We start from the raw sequence: 14,828 nt of genomic DNA, 5'->3' as shown, positions 1-14,828 counted from the left end.
TTAAAGTGAACTGCTCCAAACTCAATTGCAGAAAATACGACTTCAGCAACAGAGTGGTCAATGCCTGGAATGTACCACCTGACTCTGTGGTTTCATCCCAAAACCCCAAAAATTTTAACCTTAGACTGGCTACTGTTGACCTCACCCCATTCCTAAGAGGTCTGTAAGGTGCGTGCATAAAAACACCAGCGTGCCTACCGTCCCTGTCCTAATGTTCCCTTTAATTGTATTCATTTTATGTATTCAATTCATGCTAATATTTATATATATTATCTAATATGTACTCGACAAAATAAATAAATAAAAATAAAAAGTTTGAAGGGTGGATGCAGGCTGAGACATAACGGTCATAATGAGGAGCCTGAGTGGCGTAGGAGGCTAATGCCTCCTACTAAGGCAGCATTTAACATCCAGCTGCCTGCAATTACTGCGAGTTCAATTCTCACCAGGCTCAAGGTCGACTCAGCCTTCCATCCTTTCTAAGGTGGGTAAAATGAGGACCCGGTTTGTGGGGGCAATAAGCTGACTTTGTATAAAATATACAGAAGTATGAAGGCTATTGCTTAACGCATTGTAAGCCGCCCTGAATCTCCGGAGAAGGGCGGCATATAAAAATAAATAAATAAAAAATAAGAAATAAAAATGAACAAGGCCCTAAGTTACATTGGAGGGTCTCAGTTTTCCCCTAGAAATGAGCCAAATTACTGGGGAAAGCTGGAGAGAGAGAGGGAGGGAGGGAGGGAGGGAGGGAGAGAGAGAGAGAGAGAGAGAGAGAGAGAGAGAGAGAGAGAGAGAGAGAGAGAGAGAGAGAGAGAGAGAGAGAGAGAGAGAGAGAGAGAGAGAGATGCTTCTTACTTATGGCCTGGTGCTTCTGACATTACCTTGTGTTTCAGCAGCTTCCCTACTGCCAAAAGAGCAGAAGGTCTAAACTTTTATCTTCCCTTCACTAATCAGAGGAGGGATGCTTGAAGCAGAGTAATTAACTGCAGGGATATAAAGAGATTTTCCATTAAGCTCATCTAATCCTTCAACCTTGCTGGGGAATAAGGTCAGTAAGTCTCACAAGTTGCCAAAGAGTTCTTTGCACTCGGCAATGTCCTTAAGAGGAAAGCCACGAAGCTCTGAAGACTGCTACCCCAGTAACCAAAAAGAGGCCAGCGTGGTTCAGTCCCCACAAGAAGGATGATTTTGGGGAAGTAAAAGTCCCTGAGAGAGGGACTCCTCAGGGTGCCGTCGGCCAAATTATGTTGGCTGGCGACACCCAGAGGGAGAGCCTTCTCTGTGGGAGCCCCTGCCCTTTGGAATGAACTGCCCCCGGACATACGCAAGATCTCTGACCTTCGAGTTTTCCGCTGTGCTCTTAAAACCCTGCTCTTCCGACAGGCAGGGCTAGCTTCATAAATTGAGTTTTAAATTTGGAATTCTTAAATTTTTGGGTTTTTTAGTTAATTGGCCTTAAATGTAATACTTTTAATAATTTTTTAAATTTAAATTGTGATATTTGTATTGTGTTTTTACCTGGCTGTACACCGCCCTGAGTCCTTCGGGAGAGGGGCGGTATAGAAATAAAATTATCCTATCCTATCCTATCCTAACAGCAGGTGCAATGAATTGGAGAAGAGCAGGATGGGTGAAGGATTCCAATTTCCTTAGATTTTGTTTTCTATTTAATAATTTAATTTAATTTAATTTAATTTAATTTAATTTAATTTAATTTAATTTAATTTAATTTAATTTAATTTAATTTAATAATTTAATTTAATTTAATTTAATTTAATTTAATTTAATTTAATTTAATTAATTTAATTTAATTTAATTAATTCAATTTATATGCCGCCCCTCTCCGAAGACTCAGGGCGGCTCACAATACATTTTTAAAAATCATTAAAAAAACATTTAAAAATTAAAAACATTAAAAACATTAAAAACTCATTCACGCCATTCATGGCCGAATCTCGCCAGATCACAAGAGCGAGATCAACGGCCCTAGGCCTTTTCTTATATCCAATAAGTGTGGAGGCTTGCTTAGAAGAACAATATCTTGCCACTTGAGAATAGAAAAGCAGTGAGGTTCTTTTCTTCTCTAGCAAGTCTCCATACATCCTGGAGAGGAAAAAACCAACCAACCAACCAACCCAGGGAGATGGGGCAGGGGGGAAATCCAGCAGGTTCTGACAGGTTCTGGAGAACCGGTAGCGGAAATTTTGAGTAGTTCAGAAAACTGGCAACTACCACCTCTGGCTGGCCCCAGAGTGGGGTGGGAATGGAGATTTTGCAATATCCTTCCCCCAGGAGTGGGGAGGGAATGGGGATTTTGCAGTATCCTTCCCCTGGAATAGGGAGGGAATGGGGATTTTGCAGTGTCCTTCTCCTGCCACGCTCACCAAGCCACGCCCACAGAACTGGTAGTAAAAAAAATTGGATTTCACCACTGAGATGGGGGATAACCTGACTGGAACCAGCAGCAAGGTTAGTGGTAGAAATAGGAACTTTTTTTTTTTTTTGAGTCAGTTTTGATTCCTGGTGAATACCTGGACTAGTTAATTCCCTGTAATTTTCTTGGCAAGATTTCAAAAGTGATTTGTCCTTGCTTCTTTCCTAAGCAGAGACTGACTGGTCCAAGGTCAGTCAACTGGTTTGTGCTTAAGGTTCGACTTGAAGTCACAAGTTGTTAGCCTGGTGCTTTACCACTATATGAAACAAGCTCTCCGATAACAGCAACTTTCTTAATGGGATCTTCTGTTTCTTAGTGACTTGCATATGCTTGGGGAGCACATCCTCTAAAAAGGACTCTAGCTGAATTGAAATCCCCAACAACTCTACAGATGGTTTCCTGAGGAGTGTGAAGGGCAGAGGTGGGTTTCAGATATTGTTACCACTGGTTCGCTGCGCACAAACACACTCGCTTTGTGCGCACACTCGCTTTGCGCCCATACTCGCTTTGTGCCCATGTGCACTTTCTGCGCATGCACCCGGCCTCAAAAACGTGGCTAAATAGGACGGCATAGCGCTGGGGTGGATGGGCGGTCCCACACACTATCTCTGCTACCAGTTCGCCCGAACTGGTCCGAACTGGCTGAATACCATTCGTTCTCCAAGCTTGTTGGTTGGTTTCCGAACGTTTCGTTATCAGGCTAGGCAACATGATACCAGTTAGCTAAGTACCAGGCTAGCAGAGTTTAGGGGATGTCATTGTCAGTGTTCTGTTTATAAGGGCTTCAGGTGTGGATGTGTCAAGTGAGGATCTTGTGATGGGTCAGGTGTGAGTCCTCAGTGAGTCTTGTGATAAGGAGGTTACATCAGGTCAGGGTCATTGGGAAGTGAACTGCTGGTCGGGGTGTGTGTGTATTGTATGGGTTGGTTTTCATCCTGACCCATCACAAGATCCTCACTTGACACACTCACACCTGAAGCTCTTATAAACAGAAGGACACTGACATTCCCTACACTCCAATGAAGATGTTACCTAGCCTGTTAATGAAACATTCGGAAACCAACCTATAAGCTTGGAGAATGAACTTTCACCTTCATCCTACACACGAGCTACAGATATTTGCCACTATTGCAAACAGTTTTCTGACTATTCTTTCTTGTCTGTAACACAACAGCTTAATTAGCTGTATTTCACCCATGAAGCTTCTGTTGTTAGCTAGTTACTGAATGAAGGGTTGAGTTTCTGGAGAGGTGAAATGTATTGCTATGCCTGACGTGAAGTCTGACATAACAGACTGCACTTGCCAATTCTCATAAATGTGCATGTTTCATAAATGGAATTAAGACCAATATAATGGTATAATGATAGTGGTTTGTGAGAGGATTTTTTCTTGCCATATTCCTAGCATTTAAGAGACAGACAATCAAACTGATTGTCAGGCGATTCAATGAAAAATATATAAACAAGTATATCCTGAAGCAATATGTAGCTTCAACCCTATCTTACGGAGTTTGCATTAAACTACATAAAAAAGCACGCACCAGTTCTTGACTCAAATACTGTATTACTGGAATACATATTGCTATGGAAAGGGGCAAATAAAGATATGAAACCCAATTGTTTCATATCCTATAAGCTGCCCCTACAAGTCTAACTAGTCACTTTTGGAAATATGATATAAGATTAAATGGACCTTGGTCTGATCCAGAAGAGATCCTGTTTCCCCTGAGCTTTATCTTGAGGTACAGTTATTATATTACTCAGAATGGCTTATTGCCACTTTATTGCCTCTCTGAACATTATAAGGCACCAACTTATAGGATCTATATTCTGCACCTGATAATTAATTTCAGGACTTAAACCCACACCTGAACTTTGTGTATGGAGAATGAACAATGGAGAGCTCAAATTTTGGGCTGATTCCTAATTCCCCTTTGATCATTGAGAGGTACTTTCAAGATGGAGGGCTTTTGAAGTTACAATCAAAATGCATACTGTTTTGTAGTTATTCATTTTTTCGCCTCCTGGGCAAATTTTAACAAATAATGTATGGTGGTTGAAAAAAGAGGGTTACAAGAGGAAGAAATTTTATGAATCGGATAAAGTGACGGAACTAGTGCCTGATCTGGAAGCACCTACACTCGCTATGGCAGAGGTCTTCAAACTTGGCAGCTTTAAGACTTGTGGACTTCAATTCTGGGAGTTGAAGTCCACAAGTCTTAAAGCTGCAAAGTTTGGGGACCCCTGGGCTATGGCATCATTAATGTTTTAGTCCATATGTTTAGTAAGTTCATCTTTCTAAATTACAGTTTCATTTCACCCCAGCTTTTAATACGGTTGACTTAAGTATACTCATTTTAAAAAGTTATTTGTTCAGTCTACCAAATTTCTCACTTGTTTATACCACGGATATAAGACTCAGCATCAACTTGAAAACCTAAGCTACAGAAAATAAATCTCCTCTCCTGCACAAATAGCTTTTCAATATCTTTTATAAAGTGTAGTGGAGATGGCATTTTACTATTGGTATTATTACTAACAACATAAATGAACAACAATAATATTCACATAGAACATTAAGGTTTTAACGTGGCTTAAAAATAAATTTGAAGGTCCTGAGAGTTCCAGAACTTGCATCTTTAAAAAATCCAGGGTTTTGGGCTGTGATTGTGGAGATTCAACCAATCAATCCTCACGGCAGAGAAAGCGTTCCCTTACATAAACAGGGATAACTGATAAGTAATCAGAAGTAACGGAATTACAGAATTGATACAAATTCTATGTCATTGGTGGGCATCTCATTCTTAGCCATAACTGCTGTATAATTTTATCAGTGATGAAGATAGCCTGTCACAACTATGTCTCTTCTCTTCCTCATTATAAATCGGAAACAAGGAATTAACTAATAAAGTTAGCTGATAATTCACTTATTCTGCATACAATATAGACCAGGGATGTCAAACCCGCATTGTCACGGCATTGTCACGGCATTGTCACGTGATGTATCGGGACTTTTTTCCCCTTCGCTAAACTGGGCGGGGGCGGAGCCAGCATGTGACGTATCTGGCCCACGGGCCATGAGTTTGACACCCCTGATACAGACTATTAGGGTTAGCAAAAGAAATCTGTGGGTTCGTTTTTCATTTTGCCCATTTTTGTACATTTGCTTGTACTTTTTTGCACAACTCTTTTGAGAAGGTTTTCCAGAAAAAGTTTTGTATGGCTTTCATAAGGAAAAACTTTGTTTTTTGTCGCTAGGCAAAGGAGCAACTTAGAAGAAACTGTTGTAATTTTTCATCCTTACGAGTATTTTAACTGGTAAGACATAACCACACAATTAATTGTCCTGCCTTGACAAGGAAATTCACAAAAGGCTTTATCTAATAGTGCTTGATGGATTAAAGGTGCTAAAAGGGTTATGAATAAGGACGAATTAAACAGAAATGAAACAATTTCTTAATCAGCTATTCACAGATACACATTTTTCCCTTCAATATCTATAGTGGTTGAAATTCAGAAAAATAAAGTGAAGTCAAAGATAGGACACAAGCTGTCTTCTGCTACATGTCAAGCAGACCAAGCTTGCCCTACTTTTTCCTGCATTTTTCCAGTAGAGCAGGGTTGATCCACAGAGGAATTAAAGGACACTATAGAACTGTAATAGTGTGTCCTCTTTAAAGCTTTTGAGACTCAGATTATTGACTTGCAGTCTTTATGTACCTCTTTCAGGGATTCTTCAAATTAATGAACTACTGTCCCCAAGCAAAAACATTTTGCATGTTTTTTAAATAGGTTTCCCAAAGCAAGTCTTGTGGTCTGCATCAGTAGTGGGTTCCACTTACCTTCACTACTGGTTTGGAATTGTGAGCACCCATGGCGCATCTGCGCATGTGCAGAACCTTCTGTGCATGCGCAGAGCATCCATGATGACGTCCGGGCAGGTGGGTGGAGCCTCCCACCACTGCCACTACCGGTTCGCCCGAACTGGGGTGAACCGGTAGAAACTCACCAATGGTTTGCATTCCCTGAGTGCACAATGTGATCGGGAGTTGCTTACTGCCCCAAAGCAGTACTTTTAAGATTTTTTTCCTAATATTTTATGTTTTTTAAAAATCAAATGGTTTCCTTCCTCCTGTGACATTGATATCACAAGGCCAGCTGATGGTGTCAGATCTTACAAGTTGATTTTTCTCACATACATGCTTAAACGGTTTAAAATAATACAAGAAAATCCTGCTTTAGAATTTTTCTCCCTCATCCTTTATGGGTATGGCAAGGCATTTTACCAAGAAAACAGTTTATTTAATGAGTTCTTGCCTTCCTAATAGGATCCATGTGGACAGATGGTTGCAGTGCCAAGAATGCCCACCTATTTCTTAAACAAAGTTTAAGAAGGGCTCCACACAAGAGAAAAGGTTTCTATTTCCAAGCACTCAATGAGTTTGGTTGGATTTTGGGAGGAGAAGGAGGAGGAGCAGAAGAAGCAGAAGAAGGAGGAGGAGGAGGAGGAGGAGGAGGATATCCATTCAGTTGTGTCCAACTCAGTGGATTGGATTGGATCAGATGGATAAAGGAAGCAAAGCCAGAAGTAATAACTAGATGTGGCAGCATCCCACATTAGAAGGATACAGGGGATTTCTCTTCATTTTATGTCTGCTTGCTAGTCTGAAATAGGTTGGGTTGAAAGATTATGACTAGCTTAGAGACATCCAGAGAGTTTTCATGGTTAAGTGTCGATGTGACTCTGATTCTTTTCAGGACTGAGCTGCACTTCCTTGATTGCCCCAGAGCGAAGGTAGCCACCTACTATTTTGGAAAGGCAGGATGAATGATGTCATCTTCAGCCTGTTCCTAGATTGCTGGGAAGATAAACATTATGTCTTCTTGCTCTGCCTCCTTTCTCTCTCCACTGGTGCAAACTTTTTCCTTCCACTTTACAACAAATGCCTGTTTCAATTGGCTATGTGTGCTCTCTTGGGCATCCCTCAACTCCCTCAGTTTCTGCTTTTCCAGGCATCTCCGACTGGGCAGGTGACTTATCTCCTATAAAAGGATGGAACTTTGGGATTTTATGTTCAAGGGGAGGAAGGAACAGTTTAAAAAGTGGATAACATTGGCAAGAGTTCTTCCACATTTTTTCTTCAATTCCATTGACAAGAAGGACTGTAAAAATGTTAGGTTTTCTTTCTTCACCAGTACTCAAAATGCTTGCCCACATAAAGGAAAGTAAGTAATGCTACTTCCCTGGCATGGAAGGGAGAGGGAGAGGAGGAGAAGCGGGGGCTGTGGTAACTGTAGTCTGGACAGAATACCTGACCAGCCCTGTGGCCAAAAGTGAAGAAAGGACTGAAATCTGGAAAGACTTTCTATTAACATCATTTCTCAGCTAATTTACATGGAAGATAAGGAATTGAAGCCTGCTGTGCAGAAAAGCCCTATATCCTAGTCCAATATCTTAACTACTACACGACACTGATTCTTTCATTTTGAATTTTCCTTCTGTTTACTATGTAGACCCATCCATGAGATTTTCTTTACAAGTACTTAGAGACCTGATTGCCTTCCAACCTACTCCTCTGTCGTTTCCTGATGTCCCCATATCCAATTCCAACCAGCTTAGCTTATTGAGATCAGCCAAGGTTGGTTAGAAGTTATAGCCTACTGTAGATACTGCATGTATGAAAGCAAAAATAGAAATAATGACAAGAGTTTCAGTAGAAATGAAACACTTCCCACTTGGGAAAACTTATGACAAGGTGACCTAAGTGTTGCTATGTAACTCTTACACTTAATGGGTAACTTCAAGCTCCCTGTTCTTTCTTATGTTCTTGAAACTGGACTTTGTTTGAACAACACTTCAAAAGGAGGATGACACAGATGGAAGTAGGTCTCCTTGCCATGCCCAAGATAGACCTAGTTAACATAAACTTTTGCAGAGTAGGGGTTTTTCAATACACTGCACATATCTGAGCCATTCACAAGGGACGTCTTAAAGGCCCAGGAATGTCAGTGAAGAGGAATGATCTTACTTTCTTCTATAATGTCTTATAAAAATAATAATGAATAAGTTAAATTCATTTGGTAAATTGTTTAAAGCAGGGGTGAAATCCAGCAGGTTCTGGAGAACCGGTAGCGGAAACCATGCCCACCAAACCACACCACGCCCACCAAGTCACGCCCACAGAACTGGTAGTAAAGAAATTTGGATTTCACTACTGGTTTAAAGCTGAAATCTTGAAAAGTTTAAGGAAAGACAAGAGGCAGAGGTTATCCTGCATATTCTATACTAATCTTATATTGGTGACGTGTATTTATGTCATTGGAGGTTTAATTATTTGCTCTGTTAATACTTTTATGATGATAATTATTTCTTATTGAATGTTATTGTTATTACCATTGCACTTACATGTTGTTATTAATAATTTTTGACCCCAGAGGAAGGAAGTGAACCATCACAATACTATATCTCCTACTCCTAAACCCTGTACGTGGTCCCAAAGGATGCCGTGCTTGATGGTATTGAAAGATCGAAAAGAGTCAAAATGGATGCACTATCATCATCGCAGCTCCACCAGAGATCACCAGCAACCACAACTAATGCTGATTCAGTGTTATGTTTCAGTCTGAAATTTGATTGGGAAGGGTCTAGATAATTTGTTTCCTCCAGCGCCCTCTGAAGCTGTAGCCTGACTACCTTCTCAACAACTTTCTCTCAAAGGGAAAATTGGGGGAAAATTGCCTAGAAAAAAATGTTTGGATCCAGTGATAGCTTTTTGAGGAGGCCTTTTCAAAGCAGGTGAGACCACCCATCCCTCAAGCAGATACTATGGCATGGAGCCTCACCACCCATAAACTTCTGGACAGCCTTCATCAGCCAGGGCTGACATGTAAATAGGTGGGCAGGACAGCAGTCCTAAAGACCTGGTTCACTTTCCTCATGAGTTACAAGTTCAAACTCACCCCGGTAATCACACAAGGATCTTGTTTTAATTATTTCAACAGATTTTCCAGGTGGAATCCAACTCTGAGTGGATTTGCGTTTCAGGTGTCTAGAATATTCCTTGCAGTGAATATACAGATGACTCTGTGAAATGCTGCTCCCTAGCAAGGAATAAGCCACTTTTAAAAAAAGGGCTGCTGGATAGCTATTTGTGGATGTGATAACGGTAGAAAAATAGCTATGTTTTACTGCTGTTATTGCCACTTTGTAATCCCTAATATGGGCTTTTACTATTTTTTTTGTTAGATTTACTTCTTTCGACGGCACTCTAGCTGTTTCTTCTAGCATATCATCTCCTGAAGTGCATGAGAAATCCAGTGAGGACCTCAAGATCAATACACAAGGAGCAGCCACCTAGCAACAATAATAAGCTAAGGTCTTCATCATATGCCCATTCCAGACTGGTTTCAATCAAATTGAACTTTTCCAAGCTTTTGTTCTTACTGCAGGCTGGCTATTCCAAGAGAAAGCTGTTTACACATTTAATAATCAATACATGTTTAAACTAAGGAGATTTCAGTAGCACTCAAGGATTAAGTTAATTTAATGTCATAGCAAAACAGGTTACCAGATGCAATGCATGTCTATATAATATTATCCGTGTTTCCCTGAAAATAAGACCTGGTTTTATATTTTTTGGGGTTCCAAAATAAACACTAGGGCTTATTTTTGGGGGCTAGCCACTTCTCCTGCTTGTGGCTACAACAGGGCAGGAGGTTGTGGTACTGCATGACTCTTGGCTTTCCCGCAGCCCGCAGGGCACAACTGGGCCGCAACGGGGCAGGAGGTTGCACAGCTGCACGACTCTTGGCTTGCCCATGATCTGTGCGGCACAACGGGGCAGGAGGCTGTGTGGCTGCATGACTCTTGGCTTTCCCGTGGCCTGCATGGCGCATCCAGATCATGTGCCTCCTCGCCTCTGCCTCCACCAGCTGCTTGGACAGGTAATCAACTTACCTGCATTACGCAAGCTATGGCTGCTGCCAGACATCATCGGCCCCCGTGCTGTTGCCACCTCTGGTGCTGACCACACACCCCAGCTGATGACGACCTTAACCAGGGCTTATTTTTTGGGGGGGGGGGTAGGGCTTATATTAGGAGCACAGTAAAATCAGACTAGGTTATTTTCTGGTTAGGGCTTATTTTAGGGGGACATGGTAATACGATTGTTTCGCTACCAACTCACAACTTACACATCAGGGGTAATTAGTGTCTGCCAAGAATGGGGCTTGTGCTCATCAATGTGTTATTTTCTGCTGTACCATCTGCCCTGTGCAAATACACTTTCCCTGTGAAGCACCTTCTATTATATATTTAGTATGCTTGTTCAAATTTATCTTCTCATCCAGATTTTCCATGAATAAATGTACAATAATTGAAGATTTTGTTTTCTTCCTCTGCCTCCCTTTTATTGTACAGATATTTATATATATGTTAATTGTGCTTTTGTCCACCACTTATATATAGTTAATTGTTGATGATAATATTACGACTAATTTATTTTCTTCTATTCAGTTGTGTCTAATTCCCAAAGACTACCTACACAAGTCCATGCAATTTTCTTGGCAAGGGTTTTCAGAAGTGGTTTGCCATTGCTTCCTTCCTAGGCTGAGAAAGAGTGACTGGCCCAAGGTTACACAACTGGCTTTGTGCTCAGTATGGGTCTAGAATTCACAGACTCCTGCTTTTTAGCCTGATTCCTTCACCACTGCACCAAATTGGCGCTTTCACTGATAAGAAAGCCAACCAAATATCTACTAAATTAAATTGAGCTATACAAAGATCAATAGGGTCTATACAGCTCACACGGTGCCAAAAGATTGCAAGTTGACCTTTAAAAGGATTCTAAGTGTGAACAGTTCCTTAAGAGGTGCTATAAATAACCTGAAGACAGTGGCTAATTTTTAAAAGGAAAAGTGCTACTGAATCTTATCTGGAATACAAATTGTGCTGGAGGTATTGATTCCTGGTTTAATGCAGGTAAATTTAAGATTATTTTGTAATTAGGCAAATGCATCCTGTATTATTTTTTCCCTTTGAAAAATCCAAAATCCTTCATGTCAGTAGATTACAAATAGCCAAGAAGAACTATCCTTCTTTAATATACAATGATCAATTCAGAGAACACGAACCAATAAAAGAACAAGTCTAAACTATATGAATTAACATTCTAAAGCTGCATCTCTAATAGCAAAGTGATTGCAATCAATGCTTATGGAATATTCTTTAAGCAGTAATCTTTTTCAAAGCCAGTTTCATATGTTGTAATGCAAATCTTCCATTTTCATAAGTTGTAAACCATCCCTATCAAGATTGGATCTTAATCTTATTTAGTCTATAGAGAGCATAAATAAATAATATTAATTTCATATTTTTTTTCTATAAAAAAGTATAGGCTACTGATTTAGGAGCAGAAGTAAATTCCCCTAAAAATTCTAATTGCTGTGAAACCTCAGAATGAAAAACATCCAGAATTTTGGATGAGATGTTTCCCCAGAACCAGAGAATTTTGAAAGGTGACGTTCGAAATGAACAGTGGCAAAACGTTTGCGTGAAAATACATTTAAAAGTGCATGCCCCACAGAACTTTTTCCCAGTCTTCACTTTGCAAACACGTTCTTTCAATCTGTTAAATCTGTTTTGAGTACTTAACAAGCCAAACAGTTCAGAAATTCATCAGTAAATTAGCGAGGAAGTATAAAAAAAGCAAAAAAGCAAAAAGAAAAGCACTGCTTACTTACAGCCAATCAGCATGACGCAAATAGAAAAGATTTTCTCTGAGTTGGTATTTGGAGACACATTTCCAAATCCTACACTGGTCAGGCTGCTGAAGGTAAAATAAAGTGCGGTGACATATTTGTCTTTGATGGATGGTCCTGAGCTGCCATCACTCCGATTGTAATGTTTTCCCAGCTGCTGTCCCAGGGAGTCCAACCAACCGATTTTGCGAGACAAGTAATGCCTTTCAACATTCCCAATGGCATACCAAATGCAAGCCAGCCAGTGAGCAATGAGTGCAAATATGCACATCAGTAGCATCAAGACAGCCGCACCATATTCCGAGTATCTGTCCAGTTTGCGGGCAACCCTCACTAAACGCAGTAGACGGGCTGTCTTCAGAAGGCCAATGAGAGTTGTTGTCTGCAGAAACAGAAACCACAGTGCATATTAGGCATTAGCTCAGATGCGAAAGAGGAGAATAAGGAAAACAACTTAGGTGAAATTACAATAGTCTGTTTACAACAGGGTTTCCCAACCTTTTCTATACCCCGCATCCCTAAAAACGCTTCTGATATATTCTCGCACCCCTTACAAAAGTAAATAATTATATGCATATAGTTATGCATATACACTATAATTTTGAAATTTCTAAACCCAAGTTTTCGCACCCCCTGCAATATCGTTTTGCATCCCTGGTTGGGAACCCCTGGTTTACAAATATGGTCTCGTACCAAAGGTCATAGGTCCTGTGAAGAATATTAATAGCACTCAGACTTACATACCGCTTCACCGTGCTTTACAGCCCTCTCTAAACGGTTTACAGAGTCAGCATATTGCCCCCAACAATTTGGGTCCTCATGATGCCTACTTAGAAGATTTAAGTTCTTAGGAACCCTTTTAGGCAATCTCCATGCACTTTAGTCTGCAGTTTCACAATTAACTTACCAACAAAAGAACCTCATTAAGTACATTGAATTTTACTTTGGTACAGAAATACATACATCCTTCATTTATTAGAGTTACTGCTTCTTTCATACAGTACAAAGCCAGCTTGGGTTAGATTCCTTAAAGATCTAAGAAATGATCAGACCCAAGCCTACCGTGGGAGTTGCATCACACATCTTTAGACCAGAATGCTGCACATACTTCATGGGTTGTCAGTCAATGATGCAGTAACTCCCATTGCATCACTGACCTCTGCGGGTCCCTTTCCCTACTTTTTGAGCCACGGTGGCACAGTGGTTAGAGTGCAGTACTGCAGGCTACTTCTGCTGACTGCTGGCTGACTGCAATTTGGCAGTTCAAATCTCACCAGGCTCAAGGTATCCGTAAAATATCCAGAGATATTTTACTAGAAGAGTGCTCAAATCCTCTGCTCGAAATAAAATTCCTTATACCACCAGGCTTGAAATTTTAGGCCTGGATAGCCTTGAACTACGCTGTCTACGTTCCGACCTAAGCTTAGTACACAAGATTATTTATCATGACGTCCTACCTGTTAATGAGTACTTTAACTTCAACCGTAATAACACAAGGGCTATGAATAGATTCAAACTCAATGTAATCCGCTCTAATCTTGATTGTAGGAAATACGACTTCTGCACTAGAGTAGTAAATGTCTGGAACACTACCTGATCCTGTTGTTAGTCTCTCTAACCCCCATACCGTTTTTTTTTTTGCTTTAATTTATATGCCACCCTTCTCCGGAGACTCAGGGCGGCTTACAGTGCGTTAAGCAATAGCCTTCATACTTTTGTATATTTATACAAAGTCAGCTTATTGCCCGCACAATCTGGGTCCTCATTTCACCTACCTTTGAAAGGATGGAAGGCTGAGTCAACCTTGAGCCTGGTGAGATTTGACCTTGCAGTAATTGCAAGCAGCAGATGTTAATAACAGTGCTTTAGTCCACTGTACTACCAGGCTGCCTTTACCTTAAACTGCCTACTGTGGACCTTTCACATTTCTTAAGTGGTCCCTAAGGGGGCATGCATAAGCGCAGCAGCGTGCCTACCATCCCTGTCCTAATGTTCCCATTTATATGTACTATTTTATGTGTTTATGGCTATGTTTTGCTTATTTATATTCTTTTATTTGTGTCAATTTTTTTTCATGTGTCCATATCTATCTCTATACTGTTACTTGTTTCCTTGTACTTGTTGAGAAACAAACAAACAAGCAAACAAACAAATAAATAAAGGTTGACTCAGCCTTCCATCCATCCAAGGTCGGTAAAATGAGGAGCCAGATTGTTGGGGGCAACATGCTGACTCTGTAAACTGCTTAGGGAGGGTTGTAAAGCACTGTAAAGCGGTATATAAGTCTAAGTGCTATGGCTATTGCTATTTTTCCTACTTGGATCTAGGAAGGGTGCTTTCTCCATAAGTTTCTCTGCTCTGTAGAACACCCTTTTTCAGAGATCCGGCAGAAACCCAGTTTCCCTGCTTTCTGGAAGGCCTTCAAGAGCTAGCATTGGGGTAGGATGAGACTGACATAGGAGAGAATGTTGCTTAATGCTTTGATTGTGGCTGTTTTTTTGTGGTTTTAATTGTTTTGAGAGCCATCCAGGATTATAGTTCAGAATACAGATAGCCCTCGACTTACAACCATTTTTAACGACAGTTTGAAGTTACAATGGCGCTGAAAACTGACTTATGACCGTCTTTCAGACTT

The 14,828-nt window shown here is 40.5% G+C and overlaps 1 protein-coding gene across 1 annotated transcript in view; it reads right to left on the bottom strand.

Moving 5' to 3' along the window:
• KCNH7 (potassium voltage-gated channel subfamily H member 7) overlaps positions 1–14,828 on the bottom strand; it is a 345,986-nt gene that overhangs the window by 59,143 nt on the left and 272,015 nt on the right. The window contains exon 8 of the mRNA XM_070956966.1: positions 12,176–12,575. Within this exon, the coding sequence (XP_070813067.1) occupies positions 12,176–12,575 (400 nt within the window). The remainder of the gene's footprint in view (positions 1–12,175; positions 12,576–14,828) is intronic.

Source organism: Pituophis catenifer, unplaced genomic scaffold (assembly GCF_029215685.1).
Source record: "Pituophis catenifer annectens isolate HBS135680 unplaced genomic scaffold, rPitCat1.0.hap2 SCAF_1, whole genome shotgun sequence".
NCBI classification, from domain to species: Eukaryota; Metazoa; Chordata; class Lepidosauria; order Squamata; family Colubridae; genus Pituophis; species Pituophis catenifer.
The sequence above is the reverse complement of the archived record's forward strand: the minus strand, read 5'-3'. Positions and strand labels throughout refer to the sequence as shown.